Raw genomic sequence first — 24464 nt, 5'->3', positions numbered from 1 at the left:
ACTTAAAGGCAATTGGCAGTTGAGTTGACAAAAATGTCATATTTTTCTTTAGATTCAGTGTGTTAGGGAAGCTTTGATCATGTCATGTACCTTAAGCAGAACCTGAGTATTTTTGTCTTGATAAATTCAACATTGAACAATACCAACCTCTCTTTGGACTATACCCTTTGCAAATATTAGGTGCAATGTCAGGATTGAACAGTGAGCAGCAGCTTAGGGCCTCAGCCTAGGCAAGGAGGGAAAACTAGGGAAGGCCGAAGATTGGTAAAGAGAAAGCTTACAGGCAGGGAGGCAACTGCAGGTATCAGAATTCAAGATAAAACAGTCCTTTGGGTCTCAGATATTACAGACTCAAAAGGTCTTGCTGTGAGAGAGAAGATCATGCAAAGTAGTAATCTAAAGTCCAGGTGGTCAGTTACCATGCATCATATCCAAATGGTGCTGTCTCATAGGCAATTGGAAGCACAGTTGGCTTGCAACTCAGGAACTGATCTGGAGAGTTAGCAGTCAATAAAGGGGCAGCTAAAACCCTGGGAGCTGATGATCTTGGGCAGGGAATTGTGGAAGGCAATGTGGAGTGAGGAATGAAGAGGGTCAGGGGTCTGACAGTCCTTGATGTCTGTAACTACTCCTTCCTGAACCTGCAGCAGGCTTCCACCTGTTCTGAACAATTCCTATCCATCCTGTTAGTTAAGGGGAGGGAGGACCTACCTTAAATAGTATGAGATGGCTGAACACACAACAGCCAATACCAGTTGGATGAGATTGGCAGCAGTTTATTAGTCGCATATACATACACGGTGGGGAAAGAGCATCCCCACGTGCCATGCAGGGCCACATAGGGCAGAGTGAACCAGCAGAGGTTGTGGTAGGCTAAACTGAGCTTAGAGGTTTGTCTGTTCATAGAACTGGACATTCTAATTATTGAATTGAGACCATATTTACAACTTAATATGACAGTAGGACTGTCTGTTACTTTAGAATGAGTGGAAACGTATAAGAGGGAGGAGTTGAATAAAGGGATGGTAGAAGACAACTAATGTTTAATTACCAACTGTGCTTCAAGATTTTCAAATGTACCAATTATATTTCTAAACTGTATTTCCATATCACGATTCCATTGTCAGTTCGCATTCAACCTGTCCCAACAAACTCATTATCTACTTCACACTAACTTCTGTTTCCCATCTCTTCATTTCTGTTTCTTACAGCATCATTCTCTCAAGCAATACTCCTACCTCAGCCTCCCAAAGTGCTGGGATAATAGGCATGAGCCACCATGCCTTGCTGCCAAAAGTTTTATGGAATTCTGTGGAATTCTTGTGTCTGTGTTGATGAAAAACATTGGTCTGTAGTTTTCTTGTCATGTTTGTTTTTGATATCAGTGTTTTTTGCCTCATAGAAAAATTCAGTAAATCTTCCTCCTTTTCAGTTTTTTTCAAAGAGTTTGTGTAGAGTTTATATTATTTCTTTCTTAAGTGTTTGGAAGAATTCACTAATGAAGGTTGAAGTTTTCTTATGAGACTTTAAGCTTTACATTTGATATCCTTAGTAGATAGAGGCCTATTCATGTTTCCTATTTCTTCTTGAGTGAATCTTGGTAGTTTATGCCTTTCAAGGAATTTGTCTGTTTTCATTAGGGTTGTCAAATTTATTGTAGTGTTGCGTATAATATTTCCATCTTACTATTTTTAATATTTTTAGAATCTCTATTGATGTCAACTCTCTTATTTTTGATAATGGTAATTTGTATCCTCTTTTTTTTTTCCTGATCAGTCTGGACACAGTTTATCAATTTTACTGCTTTTTCTTCAATGTACAGCTTTTGATTTCTCTATTTTTTCTTACCTATTTAATATTATAAATTATTACATAAATTTTTAGTTATCCAATTCTTTTTTTTTTTTTTGAGACGGAGTTTCGCTCTTGTTACCCAGGCTGGAGTGCAATGGCGCGATCTCGGCTCACCGCAACCTCCGCCTCCCGGGTTCAGGCAATTCTCCTGCCTCAGCCTCCTGAGTAGCTGGGATTACAGGCATGTGCCACCATGCTCAGCTAATTTTTTTGTATTTTTAGTAGAGACGGGATTTCACCATGTTGACCAGGATGGTTTCGATCTCTCAACCTCGTGATCCACCCGCCTTGGCCTCCCAAAGTGCTGGGATTACAGACTTGAGCCACCGTGCCTGGCCAGTTATCCAATTCTTATATCTTGGAACATCTGCAGTTTTATCCAATAATCTTTTGAAGGAATATCAGTCTTTCTTTCATTTTTATTATTAAATGTTTTTATATTCATAATGTAATATTTGATGCAAATTGCTATGGTCTGAATGATTATGTCCCCCCATGTGTTGAAATCCTAACTGCCAAATCCTAACTTGCATTAGGAGGCGGGACCTTTGGGAAGCTATTAGGTCATGAAAGCAGAGCCCTTATAAGTAGGATTTGTGCCCTTATAAAACAGACTCCAGAGAGGTAGGTAGCTACTCTGGCCATGTGAGGTTATAACCAAAAGATGCTGTCTAGGGAAATGGCCCTCATGAGACAGTGAATCTGCCAGTGCCTTGATCTTGGATTTCCCAGCCTCCAGAACTGTGAGAAATAAGTTTCTGTTGTCTATAAGCTAATTTTGTCATTGTGGCCTGAATGAACTAAGATGTATATGAAAGAATTTATGTAACCTATTTGTATGTTAAGTATAAATAAATACCTATTTGTTTTGTAGGTTAATACCTGCCAGATTTCATGTTTCTGATTTTTGCCACCTACTTTATGTCTCAGAAAATAAATTCTTTTAAAGTTGTGGAGTCATTTGGTTATCTTTCTGTGTTTTTTTTTTTTTTTTTTTTTTTTTTTGAGACGGAGTTTCACTCTTGTTACCCAGGCTGGAGTGCAATGGCACGATCTCGGCTCACCGCAACCTCCGCCTCCTGGGTTCAGGCAATTCTCCTGCCTCAGCCTCCTGAGTAGCTGGGATTACAGGCACACGCCACCATGCCCAGCTAATGTTTTGTATTTTTAGTAGAGACGGGGTTTCACCATGTTGACCAGGATGGTCTCGATCTCTCGACCTCGTGATCCACCCGCCTCGGCCTCCCAAAGTGCTGGGATTACAGGCTTGAGCCACCGTGCCCGGCCATCTTTCTGTGTTTTAATTGTACCTAAGAAAAACTGTTCTCCTTATCAGTCAGGTTTGTTTGTTTTTCTAAGCCAACTTTCACTGAGTGCTTGCTATGTGCCAGGAAATTCTTGTCAGTGTCCTAAGAAGCAGATGTGGGCTGGGCTCGGTGGCTGATGCCTGTAATTCCAGCACTCTGGGAGGCCAAGGTGGATGGATCACCAGAGGTCAGGAGTTCAAGACCAGCCTGGCCAACATGGTGATGCAAACCCTGTTTCTGCTAAAAATATAAAAATTAGCTGGCATGGTGGCCAAGTCGATAATCCTAGCTACTCAGGAGGCTGAGGCAGGAGAATTGCTTGAAGACAGAAGGTGGAGGTTGCAGTGAGCTGAGATCCCATCACTACACTCCAGCCTGGGTGACAAGGCAAGACTCAGTCTAAAAAAAAAAAAAAAGGCAGGTGTTACCATCATCTCTTCTACGGGTTAAATTTGCTTTAAGTCACATTCAACAGAAAACCCAACACTAGCTTAAGCAGACATGGGTTTATTTTTCTCTCTCAACAAGAAGTTTGGAGATAGTACTACAAGATTGGTATGGCAGCTCTCCAATGTCACATGTGACCTGGTATCTTACATTAGGTTCTCCAGGAGCAGATCCTGAGTTAATGATTATGATAATGTGGTTTACTAAGGAAATGTTTCCAAGAAATTCTGATAAGGCAGTCAGGGCAGGGCAGGACAAGGCAGGCAGGGACTAACAGGAATCTAAGTAAGTATGTGATCTCATGTTAAAGTGCTACACAGGGCAGATTCAGCATGAGCTCTGTACCATAATTTTTGAGTGAAATTTAAGACAGAGGTATTCTACCCAAGAACTGAGGAGTTAGGCTTTCAAAAACCTTGTGAGGCTGGTGGGAGTAATGCAAGCTCATAGTCATTTTCATTTCTCTGTGCATGGGGGCAAAGCAGCATCAGTATCACAAAGGCAATCCTTGTAAGAGCTGCCAGTGCTGGATGTTGGAAGAATATGGAAGATGGTGGTGTTATGGATGTGTGGCACAAGTGGAAATGGTATCAGATCCAATATAAAGAAATCCAAGGGAATTTGGGCAGAGCACCAATATTGTCTGCTACACCAAGATTCTTTCATCTTTCCTTCCTGCCATTTTATTTTATTTTATTTTATTTTGAGATAGAGTCTTGCTTTGTCACACAGGCTAGAGTGCAGTGGCACGATCTCAGCTTACTACAACCTCTGCCTCTCAGGTTCAAGTGATTTTCCTACCTCAGCCTCCCCTGTAGCTGAGATTACAAAATGCACCACCACATTCGGCTAATTTTATATTTTTAGTAGAGATGGGGTTTCACCATGTTAGCCAGGCTGGTCTTGAACTCCTGACCTCAAGTGATCTGCCTGCCTCAGCTTCCCAAAATGTTGGGATTACAGGTGTGACCCTAACCTGGCCCCTGCTGCTGTTTTTAATGTGTAGGGCTTCGTCCCCATGCTCATCATGTTATGGTCAGAAGTTGGCTGCTCTGCATTCAGTGTCCTATCTGTGGCTCAGGTAGGAAGAAAAGAGGGGGTAAAAGACTGAAAGATGACATGCCAGTCAAATATGCCTTCTTAAAATAAGTTTTTCTTTTTTTCTTTTTTTTTTTTTTTGAGACGGAGTTTCCCTCTTGTTACCCAGGCTGGAGTGCAATGGCGCGATCTCGGCTCACCGCAACCTCCGCCTCCTGGATTCAGGCAATTCTCCTGCCTCAGCCTCCTCAGTAGCTCGGATTACAGGCATGTGCCACCACGCCCAGCTACTTTTTTGTATTTTTAGTAGAGACGGGGTTTCACCATATTGACCAGGGTGGTCTCCATCTCTTGACCTCGTGATCCACCCGCCTCAGCCTCCCAAAGTACTGGGATTACAGGCTTGAGCCACCGTGCCCGGCCAATAAGTTTTTCTTAAACAATTATTCTGCTTACATTTTATTTACTAGAACTATGCTGAATGGTGTCCCATCTAGCTGTGTGGAAATCTGGGAAAGAGTGTATTTTTAGTTGTGTGCACTGTTGTCTGATAAAACTATGAGGGTCTGTTGATAAAGCAGTAGGGGTGGTGGTTGTGAATATTAGGTAGATAATTACAGTATTTGGTACTGCCTATTTACAGAGGAGAAATAGGTATCAAGAGAGGTTACTTACCTTTCCGAAGTTGCACAGCCTATAGAGTAGCAAACCAACCCTGTTCTTAATATACTGGACACTGATTCACGCAATCTCTTTGTGGGAGCATCCTCTGTGCTAGGGATTGTAATTAAACTTGAACAAGTGTTTCATCTTTATATTAGGGTTCTCCAGAGGAGAAAACCAGGTTATCTACACACACACACACACACACACACACACACACACACACACACAAATTTATACACACACACAATTTTATACACACACACACACACACACACACGTGAGTTTATTAAGGAGAATTGGCTCACATGATTACAAGGTGAAGTCCCCAAATAGGCCATCTACAAGTTACAAGTTGGGGAAAAAGAGAAGCTGGTAGAGTGGCTCAGCCCAAGTCTGAAAACCTCAAATCCAGGGAGGCTAACAGTGTGGCCCTCAGTCTGAGGCTGAAGGCCCAAGACCCCCTGGGAGGCCCTTGGTCCAAGTCTCAGAGTCCCAAAGCTGAAGAACCTAGAGTCTGATGTCCAAGGACAGGAGGAGAGGAAGCACGTGCCCGGAAAGGGAAGAGAGAGTGAGAAGACTAAGCACGTACGTTTATCACCCTTCCTTCCATCTACTTTGTTCTAGTTGTGCTGGTAGTTGATTGAGTGGTGTCCACCCAATTTGAGGGTGGTTCGTCCTTTCCCACTCCATTGACTCAAAAGTCATTCCTGGCAGGCTGTGATGGCTCAGTCTCTAATCTCAGCATTTTGGGAGGCCAAGGCGGGTGAATCACTTGAGCCTAGGAGTTTGACACGAGCCTGGGCAACATACTAAAACCCTGGGTCTACAAAAAAATACAAATATTAGGTGGATGTGGTGGCATGTGCCTGTAATCCTAGCTACCTGGGAGGCTGAGATGGAAGGATCACTTGAACCTGGGAGGCTGAGGTTGCAGTGAGCCAAGATTGCTCAACTGCACTCCAGCCTAGGTTACAGAGTGAGAACCTGTCTCAAAAACAAACATGTCAGTCTCCTTTGGCAACACCCTCACAGACATACCCAGAAACAATGCTTTATCAGCCTTCTAGGCATACCTCAATCCAGTCAAGTTGGCACCTAATACTAACCATCACAGTCATCTTGGCACTTCAGTAGGAAATAATTCATTGATTCTCTCTCTATCAACTTGCATTCACTTTCTTTTCTTGATTTATTTCCCACAATCTCTTCTCTTGAAACTATTACTTAGTTATGAATCACCAAAATTACCAGGTAATGACCTACTCCGGATACCAACATTGGTAGATTAGAGTATGCTTACTTTCACTTAAGAATTTCAGAATATTAGCCGGGCGCGGTGGCTCAAGCCTGTAATCCCAGCACTTTGGGAGGCTGAGGCGGGTGGATCACGAGGTCAAGAGATCGAGACCATCCTGGTCAACATGGTGAAACCCCGTCTCTACTAAAAATACAAAAAACTAGCTGGACATGGTGGCGTGTGCCTGTAATCCCAGCTACTTAGGAGGCTGAGGCAGGAGAATTGCCTGAGCCCAGGAGGTGGAGGTTGCGGTGAGCCGAGATCGCGCCATTGCACTCCAGCCTGGGTAACAAGAGCGAAACTCCGTCTCAAAAAAAAAAAAAAAAAAAAAAAAAAAAAGAATTTTAGAATATTAAGTCATCGTAAGATAAAATCATTACAGTCTCACATACTTTTGGAAAATATACTTTATTCAAGAATATAAACAATGTAGTAGTTATATTTGGCTATTTAATAATCATTTTAAGTTTGTCATACAGAAGCACATGTCAATAATGTTTTTCAGAAGGGATACATATTCTGCTTTTATTTTTATTCTTTGTTAACAATTATTGACAAAACAATGAAGCAAATTACATTTACAATTACATTACAATTACAATTGTAATGCCCATGTACAGTAATTAATTCTCAGTCTCTTTTATATTCTACCAGCTCTTATATCTAATATGTCTCAATAAATTAGAAATGTAAAAGTACAGACTTTCAGAAAAGGTCATATTTCATAAATATTTTATTACTATGTTAGTCATTTATCATAAGTATTAAGTCTAAGAAAAATTATAAAAATTGCTAAGACCTAAAAATAAACAAAAACTATTCCTTTAGTAGTTAAAAATGTTATTATATAGTTGAGTATAAATTTTATTGCTCTGGTGACAGTAAAACACAAAGATGTTTAACAAAAAATATTGCTATTCATAGGTTTATCTAAAATTCTGCACAGACAAAGAAGAATAAAGGTTTTGGCATCCAGAGGTCAGGTGATACAGAAATGAAGTTCGGGGGGTGCACAAGATATATCAAGGACTTGGTGGTTAAAAGAAATGAAAAGAGACAGACGTCATCAAATGAATATTCCACAATAAGCAGGGTTATCATGAAGCTGGACAACAGAAAGACTTGTGCACATGGGAAACAAGGATTAGAAGCAACTTTGCCCAATGTGGCAGTGAGTATATCAAAAGACAGAGATCCCTGGGAGCCAGGGTCAGAAGGGATGGTAGGCCATGGACATGAGGGACAGTCAGTTACTGAAATTTTAATGTTAATTCGGTGTCTCATCTAGGCTCTGGTAGGTTAGAGGATTTCTGGCCTTACCATGGTAGTTGGATTATATGGCACCTGGATGCTCTAAAACATGTTGTGGCTCAGTACTTTTTTTTTTTAAAGTTTTGGTGTGTTAGGTATTCCCAATAAATAAAATTTTGTGTCTGAACTAAAATTTACTTCACTTCCTAATGTAAGAATGTCTTGCTTAAAGTAAACTCAACATATAAAAATCAGAATTTAAAAAATTAATGAAGTTATTCACTTCGCAAATATTGGATTTATTTTTCTTAATTTTTCAATTATCTTTACTTTTTCACACATTTATGTTACTGCCTTGGCACGTGGGCCTTTGAAGTTCCGTATCCCCTGACAGTAAAGGAGAGCTGATCAGAGTGTTGCCTAAGACATCTACAAAAAACTTGGTATTTTATTCCAGTTGAAAAAATGATAATTCTATGAAGCATCTGGTCTTCTTTTTACTAGCAGCTCTAGTGTTTGAGCCTATTGTTTGGAACTGGGGAAAATTATTTCTCTAAGTAGCTCTTTGAAATGGATCCCTGCCTACAGAGACTTGAACTCTGGCTCTTGCTCTCCTCAGTGGTCTTAGCTCTAAATGTGAAGTTCTTTCTGGACTGAAAGTAAAAAAAAAAGTAAAGTTCACACTGTATCTCTTTAGAATGTTGACAGTTTCTTTACCAATATCCTATTTAATATATTGATACTTGTATTGAATATGCAGTTTTACAGAGGGAAATTTAAAAAAAGGATTAGAAAAAATATTTGTATTCATAATAAGGAAAACATTCCACAACATGCTAAGCACTCTTCATTTCCCTTAGGTGTCACCTGTCTCTTTCTTTATCTTTCATCCCTTCTCCAATGGTAGCATTTGGGTACCCAACCCAAGACCCACAAGTTTCCATCAACTAAGTTTTAGAGAGCTTAAACCATATATTTTCACTACACAAATTCTCAGAACAGTCTACTTTAATCAGAGCAAGATGATTATCCTTTACACCTATAAACAATCCAGGATCAGTCTTGCATTCAAATGAAACACAGTTGTAGGGCATATTATGAAGGATAAAGAAGGCTTGGTCTGGCAGTGGTTTTTCACACTTATGGAGCTGAGGAAACGAGAGAAAGCAATCCATATGTGAATGGGAAGTTCAGAGTCAACTTTACCTGTCTGTATTGGAAACTAAAGGGGAATACTTACTTATGACTTGATATTTCTAGCAAGTTTGCTTAGTCGGTAGTGGAGAGAAGAGGGGAGAAGTGAATAGCGGGGTGGGGGTAGTTTTGATCCGATTCACTGACAGTTGATAGAGAGGTAGTATGGATTGGTTGGGGTGACTGGATCTGGATGCAGTAGTTCTGGATTTGTACCCTTCTTTTGACATATACTGTCTCTGAGAACTTGGGCATGTTGCTTTATCTCTCAAGCCTCATTTTTTTTAAGTTTAGCCAGTTTTTTAGATCAGACAATCCCCAAAATACCTACAGACGCATGAGTAAATATAAATGATTATTATTTTGAGGCACTAAGCTTTGGAATGATTTGTTACACAGCAACATTTGAGCAATACAACAACTCCATTGTAGAGTTACTGTATTAAATAAAATAATACTTGCGAAACATTTAGCACAATGCTTGCTATATAATAGACCTCAGTCTAAGTAGCCCTATTATTGAGTAGTTTTACATGCCAAACACTAGATTATATATGCTTAGGAATGTTTTGGTTAGGAGGATGCTGGTTACCATCCACCATTTATGTTAATAAGGCCTTACATGGTTATGTTAGTTAGCATTATAATTTTGTGTATTTATATAATTTATCTTCGATATTATGCTCTTCTGTTTTTGTGTATTTATATAATTTATAAATTTATATAATTTATCTTCTATGTTATGCACTTCTTCCATGCCTCTACCTTTGGCTTGTTTGTCAAGATAGTTATAATTACATATCATGACCAATATAATAATGCCATTTACTAACTAAAGAAGAGTATGCAATGAATCCTATGTTCGGAATGTAGATGTTAGGTTATTTATAAATCTTGGCACACGGAAATGCTTATGACCTCTCTTAAGCAGGCTCAGAATGGAAAGGTTTTTTTGTATTTGTTTAAGAAAACGATATTACACAAAGAAATGTTTCCTAGAGGAACATAGTGGTTCCTAAAGCCAAACAGAAAGGATTTGAGATCATTCTATATAACAGTGCTTCTCAAACTTTAAGGCACATATGAATTTCCTGGAGATTTCTTAAAATGCAGAATCCAATTTATTTCTGGGGGGGCCTGGAATCCGTTATTTCTAACAACCTCCCAGGTGATGCTGTACTGCTGGTGGAGAGCAGATTTTCAGTAGTAAAGTCATATATGCCACTTTCCTCCCTTCCTTACCCTAGAAGCAAGTCATTTGTAGTAAGTGATTGTGCTTTATGTACAATAGGATAAAAAAACCTTCTTCTGCAAAATACCCCAACACCCGAATCTAAACAAATGGGTGGAATCATTCATGACAGTTCCATAATCATATATGTATATTTACCTTCACAGAGTGCTCCTTGTTGTCGGCATGCAACCAGAAGTCTTTTATAGGACTCAGGGCTACCATTAACATCTTACCATCAACACCATCACCTTACAATTAAGAAATTATAAATGATAAAGTTAAGAACTGTAGCTCATCTTTATTTAAATGAATTTAATACAGGGAAAGAGTCTAAGATGTTACATAACATAATTACTTCATTCACTAACAGGTCTCTTCGAAATAATTTGAACCCAAATTCAAGAGTCACTCATAAGTAGAGGATACTGGCCGGGCGTGGTGGCTCGAGCCTGTAATCCCAGCACTTTGGGAGGCCGAGGCGGGTGGATCACGAGGTCGAGAGATCGAGACCATCCTGGTCAACATGGTGAAACCCCGTCTCTACTAAAAATACAAAAAATTAGCTGGGCATGGTGGCGCGTGCCTGTAATCCCAGCTACTCAGGAAGCTGAGGCAGGAGAATTGCCTGAATCCAGGAGGCGGAGGTTGCGGTGAGCCGAGATCGCGCCATTGCACTCCAGCCTGGGTAACAAGAGCAAAACTCCGTCTCAAAAAAAAAAAAAAAAAAAAAAAAAAAAAAGTAGAGGATACTTATAAACCAGAGAGAAATTAGTTTTCTTACATACTTTTTAATTGGAGAATTGTGACCCTAATGGGTACTTCTCTGGATGTCAGCTTTCCTTTCTACATGTAAAGCCACTCATAGTGTCCCCCAATATTTACTCCTCTTTTGGGATAGCAATAGGACATTCCCCAGCTTGGTTTCTTATGGCTCAGTATAATATTACAACTGAGTTCTGACCAATGTGAGATGAGAAGAAGTACTAGGTGCAACATCTAGGTTGTACCGTTAAAGGGACATAGAATGCATGCATCTGTTTTTCTCTGTCCTGATAACTGGGCATTGTGATGTTCCTAAGTTCTCTTGAACCACATAGATGTTGGCAGAACCACAAGATAGAAGGAGATGGTCCCTGAACAACTTGTTGAGCAGAACTCCCGTTTCAGCCCTGGTTAAGACAGAAAGTTTTCTCTAGCATAAGCCACTCTTGTTTTGTATCTCTATTAAGTGTAGCTAAAACTTTACCCTAATGATTAAGCTGTGAAATGGATGGGAATACATCCTCTGAGAATCTTAAGTTTTACCATGAGCTTGGGTTGGAGATAACCTTCTGTGACTATCTTCTTTTCCCATGGGGCATTTTGGATTTATCTTTACCCCATACTTAATATTTCAAGCACTATAGCTACCCAGCCCTCCAAATTACCTGATTCATTTGAGGAGCGTTGAGACTCATAGTAACTCAGTAACACTTTGTCTGAAAGAGAAGGCATAAAATCCCTCTGGTGAAATACAATTTTATTAAGTTTTTGGTTCTAACACATAACATCAGAAAAATCCTCCCCTTTTATTATATATCAATAAAAGCAAAACGTGGTTTTGAGAAAGGTCTCAAAAATGCATGAATATGCTCTGATGAATTCTCCAATATAGTTATTAAAATATTTAAAATATTTTTCATAGTATTGGCTTAAAGGTTGTACTTTGGTGATATTATTAAAACTGGAAAGATCTAGTGCATAATTTGGAGACAGCAAATACTGTGGTCCCTCTTTCTGTCTTTCACAACAGATACCATATTTCAATGTCAGCGTTCTCTGATGAACCTGACGAAGCTTCTGAGTCCTTCTTAATATAGAAGTGGATTCAGGCATCCATTGCCAATGCATTAGAGTTTTAGCACACGGTGTGACCTGTTTGCCATGTCTAACTTAATCCATTGTTTAAAGTTTGGTAGATTTAGTTTTATTAAAATGTTTTACTTTTATTAGTCATTATTATATCATTATAGAAAAAGAAAATATTCTACCTTTTTCTTCATCTTTTTTCAAGTCTTCAACATATATCTCATAACTTTCATCCTCCAAAGCAAAAATAATGGATTGATCATTGTATGTGCTTAGGGAAGCAAGAGATTCTGTAATAGGTGAAGTTCCTGTTGTTAAGAATTCAAAAACTTGTCAGGCACAATTCTTTTTTTTTTTTTTTTTTTTTTTTTTTTTGAGACGGAGTTTCGCTCTTGTTGCCCAGGCTGGAGTGCAATGGCGCGATCTCGGCTCACCGCAACCTCCGCCTCCTGGGTTCAGGCAATTCTCCTGCCTCAGCCTCCTGAGTAGCTGGGACTACAGGCACGCGCCACCATGCCCAGCTATTTTTTTTTGTATTTTTAGTAGAGACGGGGTTTCACCATGTTGACCAAGATGGTCTCGATCTCTTGACCTTGTGATCCACCCGCCTCGGCCTCCCAAAGTGCTGGGATTACAGGCTTGAGCCACCGCGCCCGGCCAGGCACAATTCTTTTGGTAACCTTTTTAAAAAATGCTCAAAAAACATCTTTGCAATTTGAGTTGCATTTTGTATGTCACTGTTGGGTAGATGAAAGACTTTTGCAGAAGCTTTACATAGCTCAAAATCTGAGATGTGACCCTTGAAAGGGATTAAAGGTACTAGTTTCCTGCACGAAGGCCCTGGGAGGCCGTATGAGTGTGCTTATGGGAAGGTTTGGTGGGAAAAAGATGATGGAAAGTAACAGACATTGCCTGAGGAAACTTTCACTTTATGACACCCCGTGGTCTGAGGACCATGGTAAAGAAGGGACTGTATTTTGGTAGATATGGATAAATAAATGTTTATCTATGAAGTATGGAGTTACCCAGAAGTTTCTGACAGTCTTGGAGAATGCAAGCATGAGGGCTGTTCTCTCCTCTGGCTAAATAACAGGCACACTTAGTGCAGTGCTCCCAACTTTTAACAAGTGTCAAAATATACATAGAAAATGATAATATTTTTGTAGCCTGCTGAAGTAAACTGGAGCAGATTTAGGGACTATCTACTTGGGGCCTGGAAAAAAATATGATACAAAATATTAAGGAGAATGTTACATACTGAATTTGTACATGAACTTCTAAAGTAAATGAATTAGAAATACTTAATGAGAAACTTCAGTGTTGCTTCTGGGAATTTAGGACATTTATAGCAGGAATAATGCTTGAAATGGCAACTGCAAGTTCCAAATTAAGTTTTTTTGTTTGTTTGTTTCTGAGATGGAGTCTCACTCTTGTTGCCCAGGCTAGGGTGCCCTGGCATAATCTCGACTCACAGCAATGTTTGCCAGGGTTCAAGTGATTCTCGTGCCTCAGACTCACAAGTAGCTGGGATTACAGGTGCACACCACCATGACTGGCTAATTTTTGTATTTTTATAAGAGACAAGGTTTTGTCATTTTGGCCAGGCTGGTGTCAAACTCTTGACCTCAGGTGATCCGCCTGCCTTGGCCTCCCAAAGTGCTGGGATTACAGGTGTGAGCTATCACACCTGGCCCGGTTTTTTAAAAATAATGATCTCTTCACTTCTTGATAGTCACCATCAACTTGGGACCTTGTACAAGGACGTGATAAAATTTAAAACCATCTGAACTACTATTTAAAATGTATAAAGTGTTGGAATTATATTTAAAAATATAATAGTTCTTTTCTTTCATGGTCAAACTGTTGAAATTTGCGGGGAGAGGAATGTGTTTTGTTCCCAAAGGATAATATATTTTCACCAAAACTAATGACTATGAGATTCCAATCTATAGCAACCATTTCACAATAATGATGGAGTGCTAACTAGAGAATGCATGTGCATTGTTAGATCAGCTGCCTTGCCTTGTTAGACGGACACATCAGTTGCAAATGGGCAAAAGTTTCTGGTACATGCTAAAGACATAGATTTGGGACTGCTACCTGGAGTAGCACTTTCCAGGGTCCTGTGTCATACCTCCCTCCTCACTCCCACATCACCTCTGTAACCAGTCATACCTGGGATACTTGCAGCATGAAGTGCTCTAGTATATTTCTGGACTGCTGATATATCAAAGGCAAAGCACTTCATGGTAGATTGCTGTTGACAGGCAGTGAGTACCAGATGTTCTTTGTGCTTTCCAGCTGCAGACCAGATGGGGTTAGGGGTGGACTGTCAATCTCCACTTTGCACAAACATCCCTTTGAAGATTCCCAGTTAAGGCTGCTTGCTGAGAGTAGTGATTGATTGCAGGGATTTGGCCACCCCATGGTCCAAAGGGATCAATACCTCTTGGCACCCTTATACCTCAGTAGGGCACACTTGTCAGAGATCAGGAGGAAGAAAACTAGTCACCCAGAGTCTCAACACCCAACAGGCAAACACTATTAACACTTAAACCTACTTTAAATTAAAAAAAAAGCTTAAAAATATTGTGAACATATTTACACATAATTTTTTATCTTCTGTTTTCACTTAACATTATAACCATTTCTGTCATGCTATTGAAAATTCTTTATATGCCCTTTTAAAAATAGCTAAAAAGCAGTTCATCCTATTTTCCAAAAATAACCTTGAAGTGAGGAAAAATAATTGCATATTTAAATGTGGTAAGTGAAGGCAAATAGACACCTATTATTATTGCCAGAGAAGGTACAGTTCCTCTTACCTGTTTTCAGTGAAGGTCTTTTGGTTGTTTCTCTCCTAAAGTAACAGGCCTCCTTTTTTATTGTAAGGCCAGAGCGGAGCTTCATAAAGTATGCATGGCAAACTTCTTTGGCCTTCTGTTGGGATTCTAAACAATTGAAAAACTTGTGAGACTATTTCATTACATTCATCTTTATGCTTTTACAAACCCTGAGTGTAGCAGACCAAGAAAGCAAGTACAGGTTCACCGTATCTTATCAGAAACTCTTGGGACCAGCTGTGTTTCAAAATTCTGAGTTTTTTAGATTTTAGGATTGTAATGTAGAACATATAACTATATATACATAGCATCTGAGAAGAGGAGATTAATTTTTTTTAATCCCACAGTCAAGATTGATTAATTTTTTATTGAAACATAGGAAAATTTACACAAAATGAAATAATGACCTCATGCTAGTTCACATAAGGAGTTAACAGAAATGAGTTTAGGTCATATTTTGCTGCCAAATAAGTTCTGAAAAAAATTTTGGTTTTCATAATTCCATATTAGGGAGTGTGAACCTATATCCAACGTATATCGATCTTTGCCTAATTGAGGGGGATCTTGTACTCATACGAAATGTGCAATCTCTTCTCATTATCTAGAATACACTTTTAATAATTTTGAAGGGATGGCTGAAGTCTACAAAGGTTATTAGTAATAAAATAACTACCATTTACTAAGTATCTATAGTGGGCCATACACTGTGCTAATAATTTTATCCAGAAATTATTCATCATAATGTTACAAGATAGGCATTATTGTCCCAATTTTACAGATGATAACCTGAGGCTCTCAGGAGTCATGACACTTGCCCAAGATTACAGGGCTGGTGAGAAGTTGTGACTGAAGTGTGTCTAAAATCAAGCCTATTCTTTCCATTACCATCCACTTACCACCATCTAAGAAAATGCTACGCTATAATTTAAGGGACTAACAAAATGCAGATTCAAATTAGTCAAAGTAAAAAAGGTATTATTCCGTAACTGTTTGATTTTGCTAAAGAAAAATCTAAGTCTCAAAAAGAAGATTAAATTTGCTATCTGGAAAATCATAAAAAGACTTTCAGAATCAGTTAGAAAAGAAAATTGTAACACATGAGTCATAGGATCTCAATTTTTAACATTATGTAGTAAATGAATTATCAAGCAATTTTTACAATGAAGTCAAATTTCAATTAGTCACAGTAATTCAGAAAATTAATTAATTATTTGTGACTTTGGGATCCATTTTATGAATTAAAAAAAATTATCCAGAGGATTTGCCTTCCTACAATAATTCTTTTTAAAGATAAGTGGAAAACTTTTGTTAGCTATTATTTTGAATTATCCACATCTTGCTTCCAATTCAGATGAGCAGGTACCTTTAACTATCTCCAACTGATTTAACAAGGGAAGACCACTTAATTATATTTATGTATACTCTGGAACTTTCTACCATTGATTCACAGTTCTGAAATATCAACTGTGGTATCTTACATTTATACTGTAGCGCTTTTACACTTACAAAGATATTTCACGAAGAAAACTAGTGGCAGAGCCAGCATTGTACTTGTTCTCCTGGCAAGTAATTTAACACAATACTTGATTGAGTATTGTTAATTTGTTTTCTGCTACTATCACAGACTTGGTAATTTATAAAGTAAAGAAATGTATTGGCCAGGTGCTGTGCTCACACCTGTAATCCCAGCACTTTGGGAGGCTGAGGCGAGAAGATTGCTTGAGGCCAGGTGTTTAAGACCAGCATGGGCAACAAAAAATTAAGACTCTGTCCCTACAAAAAGTTAAAAAAAAAAAAAAAGGGCTGGGCATGGTGACCTGCTCCTATAGTCTCAGCAACTTGGGAGGCTGAGATCAAAGGATTGCTTGAGCCTGGGAGTTTGAGGCTATAGTGAGCTATAATCAGGCACTGCACTCCAGCCTAGGTGACAGAGTGCAACCCTATCTCTAAAAAAAGAAAAAAAAGAGAGAAATTTATTTCTTACACTTCTAGAGGCAGAAATCCAAGGATATTATTCTGGCATCTGGTAAGCATAATCTGATGGTGGAAAGCAGCATTGAGTATGAGAGACAGAGAGAAAATTTGGTGAACTCACTTTTATAACAAGCCTAGTCTCTTGATAACCAAACCATTCCCATGATAACAGCAGTAATCTGTTCATGATGATAGAGTTCTCATGACCTAATTACATCCTAAAGATCCGACCTCTAAACACTGTTACAATGGTGATTAAATTTTAACATGTGTTTTGGTGGAAACATTCAAACCATAGCAACTATACCACATTGTCTTTTCAGAGCTAAGAGGCATGAGATGATAACTGAAAGCGTGCTCACTCCTTATATTCTTTATATTGTAGTCAGCATCACGTGGGAACATGATAGGCCTGTCTAATACTGAGTGTGGACTTTGTGGGGAACAGGATATCAGTCTTGGGTAGCTAAAAGTGAGGATCACAATATTGAGGAAGTACTGAGGATATAAAATCCTTTAGGAGATAAGAAGAGAGTTAAAGATATAGGTGTGGGGGATAGCATTTAGTAGGACAAGCAGTGGGTATTGTTCAAGGATGGGGGTTACTACATTTGAAGTATTGAAAACACTTTGCATCAGAATTTTGAAGAACATATACTTTGGTGTTCTGGGCAGCTGAAAGTGTGAGGGTTGTCTTCTGGAGAGGAAAGTGCAAAGGTGGCATTGGCATGTGGATTCTGCAGGAGAGAGCATTCCACTGGGGTTAAAGAGCCAGCTCAAATATATGTAAGGGCTGCTACCATTCTCTGTCTCTATCCTGCCTGCTCCCTCAGAGCAGTGGCTTAGTACAAATTTTAAGAAAATTCTCATAGCTAATTTCATCATAACAGCAGCATGAATTTCTCAGGGATTTCTGCTGAGTAAATGGGAAGGGGCCTGGAAGTCTTTCCATAATTCTGCCACTCAGAGAACCAGACTATGGCTGATAGGAATCACAAAGGTGAATTACTCCATGTTTCATTTCTTCCCCAAGCATGGATTTTACCAAGGTCCCTTCTTACTGCTTACTACCCTCAACCTGTCTGTGGCATTGGACTCTCAAGACTACTTTTTTCTTTGAACCCCTCTTTCCTTATGCCATGTCACCAGTTTCCCTAGGTTTTTCTTGTTTCTCTCTGACTAGTGCACCTTGTCTTTTTGTTAGTTAATCTTCTTCTGTCTGCTCATAAATGTTGGTGTTCCTCAGGGTTTTGTCTTTCTCTTCTTCTGTCATTCTAAACTTTCTTCCTGGGCAATTATGCTTGCTCCAATGACTTCGATCACCTTTTTAGAGGCTGATGTTCTTTCTGTTGTTCTTTCTCCACAAGGCATTTTGACCCAGCTACCTTAAAGCATCGCTGTCTCTTTCTGTGTATCTTTCTGAATTCTGGATGTCTCTATCTGGGTGACCTACAGCTACCTAAAATTAAAATATACTGGTCTTAGTCTATTTTCTGTTGCCAAAACACAATATCATGGACTGGGTAATTTACAAAGAAAAGAGTTTTATTTGGTTTCTGGTTCTGGAGGTTGGGAAATCCAAGATTGAGGAGCTGCATCTGATTAGGGCCTTGTTGTGTCATCACACGGTGGGAGGCGTCACATGGTGAGAGATGTCACATGAGACAAAGAAAGGATGGTGACTGAACTTCATCAGTTTTATCAAAAACCCAATCCTGCAATAACTAACCCACTGCCATGACAATGGCATTAATCCATTCATGAGGGCAGAGACCTTATAATCTAATCACCTCTTAAAGGTCCTACCTCTTAATACTATCACAATGGCAAATTTCAACATGAGTTTTGGAAGGGATATTCAAACCATGGCAGTACTTATAGTAAAAAACTTCTTTATCTTCTTCTACCCCAATATATTTCTCCTGAATTACCTATCTTGAAAAATAATATAACTATCATTATCTACCCAATTCTTAAATAAAAGAGCTGAGAATCATTCATTTTTCCTTCTTTCCATTCTTACAATTTATTCAATGTGTCATTAAGTCTTATTGATTTCACCTTCTGAATATATCTGAAATCTAGTCTGTCCTCTCTATTCTGTTGTCTTAGGTCGTGCCTTCATCATTAGTACCCCGGATGAATGTGGTAGACCTCTAATCAGTTTCTGTTTCTACTCTTGCCTCTTCACTTTATCATCACACTGCTATCATTACACTTCACCAATGTGATCTCTGTAAAGTAAAAATATTTTATCAGTCCTCAGTTCAACATTTTCAGTGATTCCCTACTGTCTACAGGATAAAGTCAGGTCTCCTTTCATATACTCACACTAAAGAAGTTGATCTCTACTCAGTTCTACCAACTACTGCCATGCAAGATACGGACCCAGTGTTTATAGATCTTTGGGTTTTTTGAGAGAAACTATATACATTTAGATTTTCATTAAAAATAGACTAATTTTAAGAAAATTGACTCAATTAGGAACATCAATAACACTATTAAGTCCTAATAAAATACTCCTGCTTGATGGATCTGTCTCAAGGGTCCCATATTGTGACCTCTGGCTAGATCCATGAGTGAAGGTGGCTGAATTTTTAGGGAAGAGAAAGTGTTGACTGATGTAGGGGAGAGAAAGTAGGAGAAGAGAAAACCCTGACCCTAGGAAGTAGCTTCCTGGAAACTGGGAAGGGACAAGTTGTGAGAGAAGCTTTCCTTCAGGTCAAGAAGTCCCGCACCCTGTTGGCATTAGAAGCAAAATACCCTGGGAGTGACCATACTCATGTGGGACTGACTGTGGGGATATCTGCAGTGGTTGGCTGTTATGTTTTGTGGCATTGTGAACTGTGTCTTGTGTTAGATCCTGGTAGCTCAAGATAAGAGAAGGAATTAAATGTGCTTTCTTGCCTTGTTTCTTGGGATCTTAGAGCAGAATCTTATTTAGAAAAACAAGATATGACATATCTTGCATTCTAAGTTGAGAAATGGTTTACACCTGTCATATACCCCAGAGACGTCTGTCGAATTTTTCACCAGGATTGTTTAAATAATGATAATTTTAGTGCAGTAGCTCTATCTCCTCTGCCCCCATCTGTGGGTTTGCTTTCTATTATTTCAGTTACCTGCAGTGAAATACAGTAAGAAATTTTGAGAAAGAGAGAGAGAGAGCACAGACATTCACATTACTTTCATTACAGCACATTGTTCTAATTGCTCTACTTTTTTATTAGTTGTTATTGTTAATTTCTTCCTGGGCCTAACTTATAAATTAAATGTTATCATAGTTATGTATCTGTAGGAAAAAACATAGTATATATAGGGTTTGGTACTATCCACAGTTTCAGGCATCTGTTGGGTGTCTTGGTACATACTCCCTGAAAATAAGAGGGGAGTACAATGTTCAACTAAGCCAATATTATTGGAGAGAAAGATCTGCTAAGGGACAATTAAAATAATGTGATGTGCACATCGGGGGCCTGGTGTGGGATGGGGAGCTAGGGGAGAGATAGCAGGGGTAGGGAGATTGGGGACGGATAGCATGAGGAGAAATATCTGATGTAGATGACGGGGGGATGGATGCAGCAAACCACCATGGTACATGTATACCTGTGTAACAAACCTGCACGTTCTGCACATGTACCCCAGAACTTAAAGTGTAATAAAAAACTGTGATGCGGAGATTATTTTTGTCACTGTGCTCTAAATGGTATAGATAAGTAGTTAGGACCATTGTTCCCTTAAAGGAGGGGTTACATTTTAACTTTTGTATCAATGCCACCAACTCTGGCATATACTCTAGCCCACTTTCATCCCAGTGTCTATAAAGAGCCAGCATTTCCTGAGCTACAAAGAAAATGCATTCTTTATTGAGAGGCAATTTAGGGATGTAAAGTCACTGAGTCACTGTTTCTACAGAGAGCATTTTGACTCAGCTACAAATAAAAGGATTAATTTAGCTGTGATTTCCTGGTTGTTCAGAAACCATAGTCAAATTAGTACTTTCTCTGGTCACCAGAGAACAGTGTGGGTGGGCCAGAGCCTCAGGGAAGACAGAATGAGACAGAAATGATACTAACATTACTTTCTCTTCTAGCCTTAAAGATGTAGAGAAAGGGAAAGGAGCATGAAGGACAAGGATATGCCAGTCTCTCCCACCATCATTCCTTATCCTCCATTTTCTTTCCCATCTGCCAGGACTCCGTTTACTTTATGTTGCGTTACTGCTCCCATACAAAAAACATGATTGTAAAATTGAATGCTTCCTGCCAGGTGCAGTGGTTCATGCCTATAATCCCAGAGCTTTGGGAGGCTGAGGTGGGTGGATCACTTGAGGTCAGGAGTTGAAGACCAGCCTGGGCAACATGGTAAAACCCCATCTTGACCAAAAATACAAAAAATTAGCCAGGCATGGTGGTGTGTGCCTGTAATTCCAGCTACTTGGGGAGGCTGAGGCAAGAGAATCACTTGAACTTGGGAGACAGAGGTTTCAGTGAGCTGAGCCACTGCACTTTACCTTAGGGGACAAAGTGAGACGGTCTCAAAAGAAAAAAAGTAAAAATAAATAAATAAATTTGCATACGTCCTTCCTAGGACAAGCAATTTTAAGGATCAAAAAGTTAAACAGCCCTTTAATCTCAGAGCTATAGCTGCCACCTGACTTTATTTACCTTCCATCTTATTACAAACTCTGAGTTTGCAGCTAGATAGACGTGAGCATTATTTGTTGATTCTGCTTATTTCTATAGTTTGGCTTTGGTTGGTTTGGTCCCACCAAGTCTCTTGTTGAAATATGATCCCCAATGTTGGAGGTGGGGCCTTGTGGGAGGTATTTGGATCATGGCGTGGATCCCTCATGAACAGCTTGGTGCCATTCTCACAATAGTGAATTCTCACTCTTAGTTTGCAAGATGACTGGTTGTTGAAAAAGAGTGGTGCTAGCACCATGCTTCTTGTACAGCCTGCAGAACTGTAAGCCAAATAAACCCTCTTTTGCCTTTTCCCATTTTCCCAGAGAATAATTGCTGGCAGCACTTACAACTGCGGTGTTTACTCTAAGACACCTTTGCCCTGAAAGATCTCGCTTTTATTATTATTTTTACATCTCTCTAGTATATCAACTTTGGAAACAAAAGCCATCTTTCTATTTATAGCATTCTGCTTTTAGTAGTAGTGGTTATTTTCATTTATAAAATATAGTAATTTTTGATTGCTGAAAATGTCAAATCCTAGAAAATGTAACATTCCTACTTGTGATGTTAACATTTTTGAACAGTTCTTTAACAGTTGTTGGCTGAAATTTCATTTAATGAAACTGATTTTTTTTCCGAAATAGACAATGCTGATGGTAGTTCTGTTTAAATAACTCCAAGAACAGTTTTTATATTCTATTTCTGCACTGAAAATCACATTTGCTTTGGCCTCAAAGAGATATTTATGTAAAATTAAAATAAGCACTGGCAGCAAGCTTTGCCTTTTTTTTTCCTAAACGGGAAAAGGGTTAAATTACCCAGCTTCGGGTATATTTTTATGGCAACACAGATAGACTGAGATGATTAGTCAAATATTTTCACTTGTTACTGTCTTCATCAGTAGTCTCAAGTCAAGATCACATGCCTGATACCACCAAAGGTCTTACTGAATATTTGTTGAATGAAAGTGGATCTGCTTAAAGTTTTGCTAGTTTATCAGGGAAAGGTTTTGGGGATTTGGTGGCAGAAAGTATGTGAAACAAGAAATGGTTGATATAAAAGGCTATAATCAAGTTTATCACTATTCACAGGTTCCGATGATCTCAGCTATTTCTGCCCTGTGATGTGTTAAATATGCCAAATTGGTTATATATGGTCTATTTAAAGCCAGTCTGCTGCATTATACCCTTATGTGCCATTCCTTTTGATTTCAGTTCTTATAGTCTTAGTAGATTTTGATAAGATAGCATTATAAACATTGGAATAGTAAAGATCTGATAACAGATAAAAACAGTGTAAAACATTCAGATACTTAAGTCCTTACTTCCCAGTTTGAAACACAGGGCTTTGCTTGCTGTGTTCTTCCGCTTGGCTGTGGAAATTCTGTTGGTTGAATACTTCATTTTAGGCTTCATTTTTCAGGCTTCTGTTGGATTAAAATATAACATGAGTTTATTTGTCTCAACTTGAAAACAGACAGACAACTGTGGCTAGCTCAGTACCAAATTGGTAACATAACCATACATAACCATATAGAGGAAATAATTATTTCAGTAAAGTTTAAACATAGTATCCTTTTTTTTTTTTTTTTTTTTTTTTTTAGATGGAACCTCACTCTGTTGCCGAGGCTGGGGCGCAGTGGTGCAATCTTGGCTCACTGCAACCTCCGCCTCCTGGGTCCAAGCAATTCTTCTGCCTTAGCCTCCTGAATAGCTGGTACTACAGGCATGTGCCACCAAGCCAGCGTAATTTTTTTGTATTTTTAGTAGAGACAGGGTTTCACCATGTTAGCCAGCTGGTCTCGATCTCATGACCTTGTGATCCACCCACCTTGGCTTCCCAAAGTACTGGGATTACAGGCATAAACCACAGGGCCCAGCCCAACATAGTATTCTAACTACGCATTCATGCTAGGATATGGTACTCTGCACTGCATTATGAGTCTTTGGTCAATAGGTTGCATATATAATGGTGGTCTCACAGGATTATAATGGAGCTGATAAATTCTTATCACCTAGTGGTGTTGCAGCCATCATAACATCCTAGAACGATTCATTACTTGCATGTTTGTGGTGATAGTGGTGTAAAGAAACCCACTGCACTGCCGGTTATATAAAAGTATAGCACATATAATCATGTGTCATGTATAATACTTGATAACAAATGACTATGTCACTGGTTTATAATTTGCTATACTGTACTTTGTATAATTATTGTAGATTGTCTTCCTTTTACTTATAAAAAAATGTTAATTGTAAAGCAGCCTCAGGCAGGTCTGTCAAAAGATATTCCAAAAGAAGACATTGTTATAGGAAATGACAGTTTCATGTGTGTTATTGCCCCGGAAAAACTTCTGGTAGGATGAGATATGGAAGTGAAAGACAGTGATATTAATGATCCTGATCCTGTGTAGCCCTAGGCTAGTGTGTGTGTGTGTGTGTGTGTGTGTGTGTGTGTGTGTATGTGTGTGTGTGTTTGTGTCTTAGATTTTCAGGAAAAAGCTTAAAAAGTAAAAAAATTAAAATTGAAAAAATTTAAAAATAGAGGAAAGTTTATAGAATAAGGATATAAAGGAAGAAATTTTTGTATGGCTGTATGATGTTTGGGTTTTAAGCTAAGTGTTACTACAAGAGTCAAAACATTTAAAAAATTAAAAGTTTATAAAGTAAAAAAGTTATAGTAAGGAAAGTTAATGTATTATTAAAAAAAGAAAAAACTTTAAAATAAATTTAGTGTAGCCTAAGTGTACAGTGATCATAAAGTCCATCATTGTGCACAGTAACGACCTAGGCCTTTACGTTCACTCACTGCTCACTCATTGAC

The 24464-nt window shown here is 38.8% G+C and overlaps 1 protein-coding gene and 1 long non-coding RNA gene across 6 annotated transcripts in view; one reads left to right on the top strand and one right to left on the bottom strand.

Annotated features, from left to right (window-relative positions):
• The window catches only part of LOC141583723 (uncharacterized), a 257104-nt gene that overhangs the window by 73172 nt on the left and 159468 nt on the right, over positions 1–24464 (top strand). The gene's annotated exons all lie outside the window — the stretch shown is intronic.
• IL33 (interleukin 33) overlaps positions 6999–24464 on the bottom strand; it is a 41363-nt gene continuing 23897 nt past the window's right edge. For 2 of the 5 annotated variants that reach the window (XM_003928174.3, XM_074394781.1), the window contains exons 2-8: positions 22966–23067; positions 14962–15087; positions 14312–14437; positions 12319–12444; positions 11716–11766; positions 10445–10536; positions 6999–9008 (exon numbers count right to left, since the gene is read on the bottom strand). In XM_003928174.3, the coding sequence (XP_003928223.1) occupies positions 8808–9008; positions 10445–10536; positions 11716–11766; positions 12319–12444; positions 14312–14437; positions 14962–15087; positions 22966–23056 (813 nt within the window). In that variant the 5' untranslated portion in view covers positions 23057–23067 and the 3' untranslated portion in view covers positions 6999–8807. Of the gene's footprint in view, positions 10298–10444; positions 10537–11715; positions 11767–12318; positions 12445–14311; positions 14438–14961; positions 15088–22965; positions 23068–24464 lie in introns of all 5 variants that reach the window. The other 3 variants (XM_039475281.2, XM_074394783.1, XM_074394782.1) reach the window with 3 other exon arrangements.

Source organism: Saimiri boliviensis, chromosome 2, assembly GCF_048565385.1.
Source record: "Saimiri boliviensis isolate mSaiBol1 chromosome 2, mSaiBol1.pri, whole genome shotgun sequence".
Taxonomy (NCBI): Eukaryota; Metazoa; Chordata; class Mammalia; order Primates; family Cebidae; genus Saimiri; species Saimiri boliviensis.
Note: the sequence above shows the minus strand (reverse complement) of the source record. Positions and strands in the feature narration are given on the sequence as shown.